This window comes from Antennarius striatus, chromosome 2, assembly GCF_040054535.1.
Source record: "Antennarius striatus isolate MH-2024 chromosome 2, ASM4005453v1, whole genome shotgun sequence".
In the NCBI taxonomy this organism is placed as follows: domain Eukaryota; kingdom Metazoa; phylum Chordata; class Actinopteri; order Lophiiformes; family Antennariidae; genus Antennarius; species Antennarius striatus.
Window position 1 is genome coordinate 9,499,448 of NC_090777.1, and position 12,136 is coordinate 9,511,583.

A 12,136-nucleotide genomic window follows, 5' to 3' on the forward strand; every position below is an offset into this window, starting at 1 on the left:
AGGTTGGGATTAGTATTATTGTATCTTTCCTTTACCCCACATGTGATTTGTCCAATGTATGAAGTGTTCCTTAGTCTGAAATGTGGGAAATGTATTTTTTTTTCTTTTTTCTTTCAAATAAATTAAAACAAAAAACAAAAAAACTCTGCGACGCAGCAGCTTCCGCATTCAGTGGTCACATGGGCGTCATATGTCACTGGGGCCAAACATAGTTTAGCAGCCATAAGAAACAATGCAATTCTAGACATGATTAACACCAAAAGTATCATGGTTACCTGCGCGGTCAAGGGTTGTGTCAACAGAACAGCAAAAAGACGCGAAGACAAGGACCTGTTGTTCTTTAGAATACCTTCTGGGAATATATTGTGCTAAAAATGTTAATGCGCTAGCCCGTCAATGGGATTGTCCATATTATGTTAGCATTGGGCTAACCACCATTTATTACTATTGGACTGTGTGGAATTAATAACAACTCTAGTTGTTATTAATTCCACAGTGAATTTATTTGAAAGTCGCGTCTTTTTGCTGTTCTGTTGACACAACCGTTGTGTGTTGTATCTGTAACGGTTGTAAAAATATTTGGTGGACAAATGAACGGACGGAAGGACAGACGGAGGAACACACGAACACTGACAATTACAATACATCACCGCTTTGAAGTGGAATGTAATAAGACCCTGTTGGAGCTAATGCAGGGCTCGAAATTAACTGTTTTACTTGGTAGCACTGGTGCTCCCAAATTTAGAAGCTAGAAGCACCAGCAAAGACTTCAGGAGCACCTACCCAAAAGCAAGGCAGTGACGGAGCGATAGAGACGCTCCGTCCATCTCCGTTCCGCGTGCCTCTCTCCCTCGCCCAGGACAGCAGCCGCAGTTGCGTTCTCATTGTTTCCTGGCAGGAGGGTGGTCTCACAAAAAAAGGCGCACCAGATTTTTGTCCCTAGTCGCACCGGTGCTGCCAAATATTTTTAATAGTCGCACTGATAAAAATTTGGGCGCATATGCGACCAAAATGGGCGCAATTTCGAGCCCTGTAATGCTATATCCATCCGACAACAAGTGGTGGTGTCCCGAAGCACGTCTCGTTTTTTAGATTTTTGCTCATATGTTGAACAGTTCATATCTCAAAGTACTACTGTAATAATAATAGTCAGGAAGAACTGACTTAAACCTTGAATCATTTTGATGTTTTGTGTCGATCACTCACCTGACTGATATAATCACAACACAGCAGGTTCTTCCTTCCTTCCTCCCTCCCTCCTTCCCTGTGTTTCTGAAATTATATTTTGATAGATTTAGCTGGCTAACTATTTTCAGTTTACCTTTTTTCTAATTCCTCAGATAATTTTTCTTCTCCTCCTAGGTGACCATTCTCATTTATGTTGCTGACCTCATCATCCGCATGATGTGGAGACGGAGTCTGGACCCTGACAACTTCTCCATCCCCTACCTGACAGCTCTTGGGGATCTGCTGGGAACCGGTTTTCTGGCCCTTTGCTTCCGGTGTGTCTCATTGGTTCAGACCCCGGGTCTCTGAATCTTTCCCGTGCCTCAGTCTGATTTCAGTTTCATTACATTTGCCTGGAGAAACTTTGTCGGACAATAAAGCATTCTCTGATCGTTACTACTGTACCAGTTTATACTGAGGAATCTGTTTTTGTCAAAAATCAAAATCCCTGCAGTGATGGAGATTTTACACCCACCCACATACACCCATCCTTTGTTGTGAAGTGTGCCCCGCCTAAACACGTCCGGCCAATCTGGAGGTTTTATTTCTCTGTTCTCCTGAACATCTACCCCAGCGTGTCCTTTTCTTATCATTCCTCTTTAAGTGTCTTTTGGTGTCCATTCACTAAATATAAGTTTGGTGTTCCAAATGGTTAATGGTCGGAAAAAACAAAATTAGAAAGTTTAACAAATTCTGTCAACAGAAATATGCTAGATAATGTTACACTCAAGGCCTGTAGTCATGCTTTTTAATTTACAGCCCTGTCAGCTGCTCGAGAATGTCTCATATGCTGGTATGGTCTGGCTCATAAAGTACTGACATCGCCCCAATTCAAAATTATACATATCAAAAATGTCTGAAAATTATCTGAACAGGCCTAATATGTCCATGAACGAGTTGGGAGGTGTAAGCCTGGATCCAAAAATTCTTCACACAAGTTAATCAAGGCTGCATATTGGAAGTTCCAGACTTAATGTCTCTTCTGTTGGTAAGGAGGGGTGAAATCAGTGCATCACTAAAGATATTGTTTGACGTTCTGGAACATATTTACCAACAGATAAATAACACACCATCTTAATGTATGTGTGCTAAAGTAGCACAAGGAATAGAAAGTTTTTTAATATTGTACTTAGCTCGGGAACTATAAACAATAATTGTAGGTGAATTACACACCATTACTTCACTTGTAGTATGATTGTGAAGCTAAGCTAGTAGTTGATGACTAACACAGACATCTACTTTCTCATCTATTTGTCAACAAGAAAGTTACTTCTCAAAATCACATTGCTTGCCTTTACTGATTTTTCATAGGGATCTTTTCATATAAATAGGTTGTACTACAAAACGAGGTGCTGTGCAGAAATCCTTTACTTATAGGAGATTTTTTTCTGAGCAAGAAAAAAGACATAGCAAGTCAGTAAAATAAATTCAGAATATCTAATATGCAGATGATGTACTGTATTACTTTTCATTTTACATACACTATGACCAATGTAAGGAATGTTGCTCTAGCAGAACTGTATCTGTGAAGTACAGAAATTGTGTCCACAATGCAGATATCAGAAATCTCAATATTTAAAAAGAAATTGCAATAGTTTATTAATGTCACATTTTGTGCTACCAGTAAATTAAAAAGAAAAGAAAAAACATGTTTTCACAGCCCTGACCATATGTGTATAAATGCTGTATGTGATTTGGAGAGTATTTCAGGTATTACCTCACTCCCTATTAAACAGTCCCTTTAATATAAGTTTTACAGAGCCTTACTATCATTGTCAGAACTATAAAACCTTGTCATAAAACCGCTACCACCTTTGTTGAAGTCACTTAAATAGAATCTGTTAGACAGAGTGAAGTATGTGTTACACGCCCCAGGGGTGTGGCTAGTAAAACAGATTATATTTTAAACTGCTCTGCTACGTAGACATGAATAAACAGGGAAAAACACGAGACAGAGTCAGTTTTGGTGTTCGTTATTCTCTCTTCCTTGGTCATCTGAAGAAGAACGTCACGCAGGCACCCAGCTAACCTGTCTCTGGAATTGAGCAGCCACCTGATGGCGGAATGTGGAATAGCTGTATTCCTAGAATATACTGTAGATCCCTATTCATTCTCAATGCACATGAAGGCTATTCAAAGTACAAGAAAAGTATCTAATATTACAAAAATGTGACTACACTTTTGTGTATGTCACATATGCTACAAAATCTCTAGGACAAATGCATCATGCCACGATCCAAAGAAATTCAAGAAGAAATGAGAAAAAAAGTGATTGAAATCTATCAGTTTGGAAATGGTTACAGAGCCATTTCCAAGGCTGTGGGGCTCCAGCAAACCACTGCCAGAACCAGTATCCACAAATGGAGAAAACTGGGAACTGTGGCAAACCTTCCCAGGAGTGGTCGGCCAGCAAAAATTACTCCAAGAGTGCCACGACAAGTCATCCGGGAGGTCATAAAAGAACGTAGAAAAACATCAAAAGAACTGCAGGCTTCGCTGGCCTAAGTTAATGTCGGTGTTTACAACTCCACTATAAGAAAGACACTGGCCAAAAATGGCATCCATGGGAGAGTTCCCAAGTGAAAACAACTGCTGTAACAAAAGAACACATAGGCACGTCTCACATTTACCAAAAGCATCTTGATGATCTTCAAGACTAAGAAATATTTTGCGGACTGATGAGTCAAAAATGTAACTTTTTGGGCGGTGTGCAGCCCGTTACATCTGGTGTAAAAATGGCATAGCATTTGATAAAAAGAACATGATGCCAACAATAAAACATGGTGGTGGCAGTGTGATGGTCTGGGGCTGCTTTGCTGCCTCAGGACCGGGACAACTTGCTGTGATTGATGAAAAAATGAATTCTGCTGTTTACTAGAAGATCCTGAAGGAGAACATCCGGCCATCAGTTTGTGCCTTCAAACTCAAATGCTCTTGGATAGTGCAGCAGGACAACAATCCAAAACACACCAGCCAGTCCACCTCTGAATGGGTAAAAAAAAAAAGGTTTTGGGGTGGCCAAGTCAAATCCAAGTTTAAATCCAATTGAGATGCTGTGGTGTGACCGCAAACAGGCAGTTCATGCTAGAAAACCCTCCAATATGTCAGAGTTGAAACAATTCTGCAAAGAAGAGTGGGTCAAAATTTCTCCACAGCGGTGTGATAGACTCATCACTATTCATCAGAAACGCTTGATTTCAGTTATTGCCTCCAAAAGTGGCACAACACACTAGTAGGTTCAGGGGGCAATTAGTTTTTCACATAAGACCAGATCGGTTTGGATTTTTTCTGTGCCTTAATAAATTGAATCATCATTTAGAAACTGCATTTTGTATTTCCTTGGGTTATCTCTGTGTGATATTAACATTGGTTTGATGATCTGAAACTTTTGCGAGTGATGAATATGCAAAAAACACAGAAATCAGGAAGGGGTCAAATACTTTTTCACAGCACTGTATATATACAGTATGTATACTGTCCCCCTGAAGCTCAGTAAGATTGGTTTATCATCCAGCTATTTCTGTAACAGAACATTGGCAATTGATGTAAATTTCCCAGTTTGTGATCAACAAATTATTGTATATCTTAAAACACTATGTGCAAACGTGCACTTCTATTTTATTACTTTTTTTAAGGTTGCCTTGAAAACATATGTCTTATGTAAACCTTTCTTCAAGTATATACATGTAAAAATAAAGAGTAAATATTGTAATATATTATCTTTGGTTTTCTTTTGGTAAACCTTTGCACTGATGATGACCTTGACCTTGAGAAAACTAGATCAAGGTCAAATTTCAACATTTGTACACTCAGGAACCGGATAAGATAGAAGGACGAGGGAGAAGGCCGGTGTGAGTAAGATCATACTGTAGATCAAAGCTATGGCTTTGATCTAGGTAAGTAGGTCAGATCACTAGCTATGATCACTCAATCAATCAACTTTTATTTATATAGTGCTAAATCATATCTGAAGACATTCAAAGCGCTTTTCAGATAGAAAGCCAACAATGCCCTACAGAGCAAGCAAAAGCGACGGTGGCGGGGAAAAACTACCTCATTGAGGAAGAAACTCCGGGCAGGACCCAGGATCTGGAGGGCGGTCATCCGCCTTGACCTGTTGGTTGGGAAATAGAAATACATGGGCGAAAGAGAGTGAGAGTGGAATATAGGCCAGTCTTAGTTTCATGTCCATAGTGCGCTGTCGCTGAATTGGGGGCGGAATTTCCAGGCCTTTGGGTCCTCCATCCGCGTTCTCCACCTGTTGAACAGAGGCACAAAGACAGCGGCAGTATCGTGCAGACAGAGCGTGATTTGACAGTAGTAGTAATAAATTCTAGGAGTGGTAATAAATTCTAAGAGCATAGAAAGATAAAGAAAGCAATGGAGAAGTGACAGAAGCTTCAGAGTATCTCCCTTTAACGGGAGAGACGGAGAAAAAAAAACCCATCAGTACTTTAAAAATGTCCCTTAAGTGCTTTAAAAAATTTTCTTTATAATTAATTTCACACAGCTGCCAGACATCCAGTTAGATTTGAAACATATTGCACCAAACTGATCCGTGGTCCTGAATTTTAACTGTCTAAAAGTGCTCAAATGTACGGCAGCGTAGAGCTGCCAGACCAAGAAAATAAAAACCGGGACGTATCACGTTATTTCGTGATACGTATCACGTTATTTCGTGATACGTATCACAAAATAACGTGATACAACTTTTTCAAAGTGGTTTTATTTACTGACTGCTGGCCATCAGTAAATCATGGCTCCTTTACATGATGCCATTGAATTATATTTCATGCTTGGCTTGAGACATGGTGAGATTTTACAGTTATTGGGCTCCGTGGATGAAATTTATATAAGCATGCGTACCCTAAGACGACACCTGAAAAACATGGGGCTATACCGAAGGAAAAACGAGTCAGACCCTCTTGAGGTAGCGTCGTTCCTCATTGATGAGCTGGAGGGACACGGCCGGCTGCATGGATACAAGTTCCATCATCTCAACTGCATCCAAGCTGGATATGTTGTCACCCAAAGTACGGTGAGGCATTTATTAAAGTTTCTCGACCCCCGTGGTGTTGAACAGAGATGGAGAAATCCCCTAACGCGGCGCATGTACTTTAACCCAGGGCCTAATTTCATGTGGCATGTTGATTCATACGACAAACTAAACCCATTTGGTGTCTGTATAAATGGAGCGATGGATGGCTTTTCAAGACTTATGATATGGCTACATGCCTATTCAACAAACAGCGATCCCAAAGTAATCGCTGGGTATTTCATAAAGGAAGTTGAGAGGAGGATGGGGACACCATCCAGAATTCGCGCAGACTTCGGGACAGAAAATGTAACAATGGCAGAAATGCAGAGGTTCTTGCGATGGAGAATGGATCGCCGCCTTGTCACCAACTGTTACATCGCTGGGTCCAGTAACCACAATCAGTGGATCGAAAGCTGGTGGGCCTTTTTGAGAAGACATCATGCCCAGTACTGGATGAATCGTTTCCAGGAACTGAAAGACAAAGACTGCTTCTCTGGAGACTTCTTGGACAAGCAACTTATATTGTTCAGGTGCCTGGCCTTCATCCAGGTAAACTATGTCAGATATATGAACCATCATCTTGTGTGTGTGTGTGTGTGTGTGTGTGTCTCTGTGTGTGTCTCTGACGTGTCTCTCTCTCTCTCTCTCTGTGTGTGTGTGTGTCTGTCTCTCTCTCTCTCTCTCTGTGTGTCTCTGTGTGTGTGTCTCTCTCTCTCTCTCTCTCTCTCTGTGTGTGTGTGTGTGTGTGTGTGTCTGTCTCTCTCTCTCTCTCTCTGTGTGTGTGTGTGTGTGTGTGCGCGCGCTCATGCGTGCGTGATCGTGAGCAGAGAGAGATAGAGTGAGCGCCTCTTTATTTATATATGGTCCGTTAGCTATTCCCGATCAGAGCTGCACAGAAAAGAATCTCTATTCCAATAATGGATCCCATGGATGTATTTTGTGATTGATCCATGATCTAACCATGATTTAATCCGTGGTTCAAAACAACGTTACCAAACTTTGCCCTCTCGCGAGATCTGTCCGACAATCTCACACCCACACTCTGGTGGTCTGAGTACACCGCCATCTACTGGTCAAAAGCCAGTGGGCTTTATATTGCAGCTGTCAAAATCCTATGCCTGTAAGCAACAATGTTGTCATGTATGCATGTAAATATATATATTTTTCTTTTTTCTTTTTTTTTTACTACAGAGGAAGAACTGCAGCAAGTTGTACATTTGTGGAACACCCATGTTATCCGGAGGAGCAGAAATGCAGTGGCTCCAAGTGGACGTCCCATTCTCATGTACACCATCCCTCATCTATTTGGAGGACAAGATCGTCTGAAAGAAGTGTCTCGGGGAGCAGTGGAGGCTTGTAAAGAGGAATGCCAACAGAGAGGACCTTACCCTTGTGATGAAACTGTATTCAACATGTGTTGCCTTATAATGACAGAGAACTTCTTACACTCTCCCACCACACCAGATGAAGCTATAGAGCTGTATCTTTTCCTGAGAGCATGCATTCTAAAAGACTTAATAATTACTCTGTGATTTCTGGAATAGGCAAATAAAGCAAGCCTATATTGTTGATGTGATCAGTTTTTAACATTTAATGCATGAGGAAAAGAAACATCACAACTATGATGTTGTTTTAATTTCTTGAACTATTTTGCCCACACTGTACATTTGCACATCAGCAGTGTCGTGCTCTTGCTCATCTACATATAGCAACAAAGAATTTAAATTTGTTTCCATAAGTTCATGAAAGATGGAGCAAATATGAGACTGTTTCTCATTACCATGTGATTTGTACTTCAGGGGAAGGGTCACACAACAACACAACTCCAGGGCTCTTTCTTGTGCTTTCTTCCTCGTGGCTGCATTTTTCTTTTTTACACATAAGACACATGCAGACCTAAGCATTACACAAAATTAACTGTTTTATTTTGTAGTAACAGCATTCAGATTCCCTTTCAAATTGCTCTTTTACGTAACAGTACATTAACATGTAGAGCAGGTATTGGGGAACTCATTAGATAACTCATAATCAGGTAACAAGAGTATAGAAAAGTAGTTAGGTCTTGAGCTGCACTCTGGAAGAACTAACATCACACATGTGTTTTTTTCATCAACTGGAGAGGTAAAAAAATTCCCTGCTCTTATGGATTATAACACTATATGTATCACAAATGTAAACATAAAAAATAAACCATTTCCCAACATTAAGGTGCAAGTCTACATTCTTTTTGTAGCCGCATTTAGAACCACTGTAGAATCAAATTGCTCTTTTACATAACAGAGTAGTAGAGCATATATTGGGAAAGTCATTAGAGAAGTCATAATCAGATAAGGGTATAGAAAAGTGGTCAGGACTTCTCAATAACATTAACAGGTTTTTATCCATCAACTTGACAAGTCACAAAATGCTCTGCTCTGAATATCTGTAGACATTCATTAGACACACATTAGACATGTGCACCACTAGCTTAGATGAGATAAGCATATAACAAAGCTAAGCTAGGCTGAATTTGTATGATGTTTTGTCAATCAGTACACTGTCAAACTCAGTACGTAGCTCTGGATAGGAAGCGTATGTCCATGGTAGTTCCAGAACTGGACCACGTGTGTGTGCAACAGGTCTTCGTGCAAGTCCATCAACTGCCTTGAACATGATGGTAATTTTGTTTACACATATGACATCTGACCCTGTCACAAACCTTAATACTCTTCGGAGACCTGCCTCATCTAAGCCTCTGATGTATTCTTGCAAGAAACGAAAGCTTTGGGTCTCAGCTTGACTTGTGGGAGAGGCATGTAGCATTTTCAAAAGCCTTTTGGTTGTTGGCTTTTTGGCTTCATACATGTGCAGGACATCTTGTGGGCTGGCAAGAGCTTCTCTTAGGGAGGAACCAGCAACGAAGGACATCTTTTCTGATGCATATCTTGGCTTTTGGATCAACTGCTTGTGTTCCACTTTCAGAAGGATGCCTTTTAAATTCTTTTGTGTTGGAAGTGCTGTTACGTCCAAACGGTCTAAAAGATCAATCCGCTCATCCTCCTCCTCCCCTGAAAGTTCTCCCTTTAAGGCAGTGGTGATCAGACTCATGTCTGAATGACTGACATATAGAAGAAGACTTTTATAAAGCACATCATCGGAGACTTCCTGCTCACCAAAAATAAGTGCCACTGTAAAAGCTGGGGAAAGGCGACAGGGAAAATTGCCGTGGTCTTGAAATCCCTTCAGTAGAATTCGCCCAATGGATTTCCATTCTTCTTCTTGCCACTTAGGACACAGAGATGGAATTCTCTGGTCCTCTCCTTCAGCTGTGTGGTCCAGTAGCTCGGTCCAAAATGCAGCATACACATCCCTTGAGATGCCATCTGCATCAGCACCTCTTTCATCTATGTAAGTGTATCTAAGTTCATGTTTGAGAAGTGCTGCATCCTTGAATTGGCCTATCATCTCCTTTAAAAGATTGACCCTATGAAGTCTTATAGTGATTTGCACAACATCCCAAGAAGGAGTTGAACTTCTTGCTACCTCACCTTCAGATTCTGACTCTGCAGTAGCATTGGCTGTTGGTGGAAGTGTGATGGAAGCTTCATCTTCTCTCAGTGCTGTGTCTGAAGTAGAGGATGCTGCACTTATTGGGAGAGGTATGCTGATCAATGTGTCATTTGAGCTTGTTCTGGGAATGAGGACTGATGTTATGATAAGGTCCTCATTGTTCTCCAAGTCAGGTAGATAGATCAAAGTGTCATCCATTTGGCCAGCCACAGGTTCTCTAAGATACGGGCCAAACATAACCTCAGATGTGTCTAGGTTTGCCTCAGTGTCAGAAGTTTGAATAGGCTGGTCATCTTCTTCCAACATGTCATTCAATTGCTCATCCTTGTTGTTTGATGTTCCCATAATGCATTCTTCATCATCCTTATCTTCTGGGGTCTTAGTGCACAGGTAAAATCTCAACACTCCCATTTTAAGTATGCTGTACAGTTCACCAACTGTAATAACATCATCAAAAATAGTTTCCTCCTGATAGTCTAATATGTCATGACTAAATGCATCAAATTTTCCTACTTTATTTTCCCCCTTCGGGAAGAAAATGTCTTTGGCATACTGCAATATCTCCTCTTTTTTTGAGTCTTTGGGGACATCGAGGCTCCTTGTCCCCCCCCCCCCCCCCTCTACGTTTCCGGACTTGTTATACCCTCATGGATCCACCCCAACTCCATTTTTCTTGTCGTTTTCTCAGCCCATTTCTTGTGTTTTGCATACTTTCTTCTCCTTTTCACCTGGTTAGTGTTATCATCAGTGTCACCAATCCCCATTCTTTGTTTGAGTTTGTCAAGCAATGATTGTTTTGTTGTTTGTTTTGTGCCATGATGTTGCCCATGATCCAAACAAAAGCGTCTTGCTGCAATCCTGTCCCCATACGCAGGGATGTAGCCAGCCAGGGTGTCATCATCCATACAATCAATGACTCCAGCATCAATCTGTAAAGGCAGACATACTAGATATAATAATTACAACTCACAAGACTGCATTAACACAGAGACAGGGTGGTAGTAGATGGCATTCTCTGTAATATCCTTATCCTTACCAACTGGGGACTGGATTTTGACTTCACAGTTGTAACTTAGTTTTTTTTTGTGTGTTTTTTTATCCATTATATTCATCAAATTTAATATTATTTCTGAGTAATGAAGGTCATCAAGTGTAACAGATCGTTGCTAAGGACGCCAGTCTGATCAGCGCAGCACAGAGAATAAAAACAATGCAAGATCTTTATCGTTTTTGTATTTTTTCCGACATTAAACAGCTTTGGACTATCCTGGCAGAAAATGAAACCTGCTGATGAGAGCCTCTGACCCGGTGGCACCCCATGACAACCTCCGAACTATAGCCTACATCATCCCGTACTTGTATTACTATTTACTTTGTTGGGACTAGCCTATTGGGACCTTTACTATCTGACCCAGACACAGGAGGGTCCACCACTTGCACTGTCTTGGCTCCGTTTCTATCTTTCAACAAGTGTTCGTGAAGCTATAGGAGTGTTGCGAACAGTGCAGTCCCCCAACTGTGTTTTTCCCCCTCAGCATGTAACTGCTTAACAGGCTTGTTAGCTAACTAGACTATACACAGCGCTGACCATACGCAACTCTTTAATTAGATGGTGAGCGGTCAAAATTAGCTTACATGATCTTGTTCCATGCGTTGGAGACAGTCCTCTGACACCCCACGACCTCATAGAAATCTGGACAGTGGAGAGTCCATGGCGATGTGCAAGCTCACTTGGGAGAGGCGTGGAATGATGTGGATGATAGGTGATAGGTATCACGTTATTTCAAGATATGAAATTGTCACGTTACAACATAACATCTTATCACGAAATAACGTGATACATATCACGAAATAACGTGATACATATCATGAAATAACGAGATACGTATCACGAAATAACGTGATACTATCACGAAATAACGAGATACGTATCACGAAATAACGTGATACGTCCAGGTTTTTATTTTCTTGGTCTGGCAGCTCTACGCTTCCGTACAAATGAACTCTCCTGAGAACAGGCTTTTTTTCCTGGCTAGCCATTAAATGCTAATGAGCTCCCTCTGTCAATGGCTGCTACACGCCTCTCTCATGGAGAGAATGTGGTTATCTGAATATGCATGCGCCAAGGTGCATGCCACCTTTTGCAGTTGCTCCACTCGATTTGCACCTTAACTTTCTTACCACTTTTTTCTCTCTTATTTTTTCATATATACAGTGGGGCCTATGACGTGGTTCACCTTTTGTGGCCTCGCAGTTCCACAGATTTTTTAGTGCAATTTTGCATGTTTTTTTTTTTTTTACATTGCATTGTGTTCTTTGTCC

The 12,136-nt window shown here is 41.0% G+C and overlaps 1 protein-coding gene across 2 annotated transcripts in view; it reads left to right on the forward strand.

Moving 5' to 3' along the window:
- Nucleotides 1-3,695, forward strand: part of LOC137612815 (solute carrier family 41 member 3) — a 41,659-nt gene extending 37,964 nt beyond the window's left edge. For both annotated transcript variants that reach the window (XM_068341537.1, XM_068341546.1), the window contains exon 11: nt 1,363-3,695. In XM_068341537.1, coding sequence (XP_068197638.1) covers nt 1,363-1,536 — 174 coding nt within the window. In that variant the 3' untranslated portion in view covers nt 1,537-3,695. The remainder of the gene's footprint in view (nt 1-1,362) is intronic.
- Nucleotides 3,696-12,136: the final 8,441 nt, after the last annotated feature.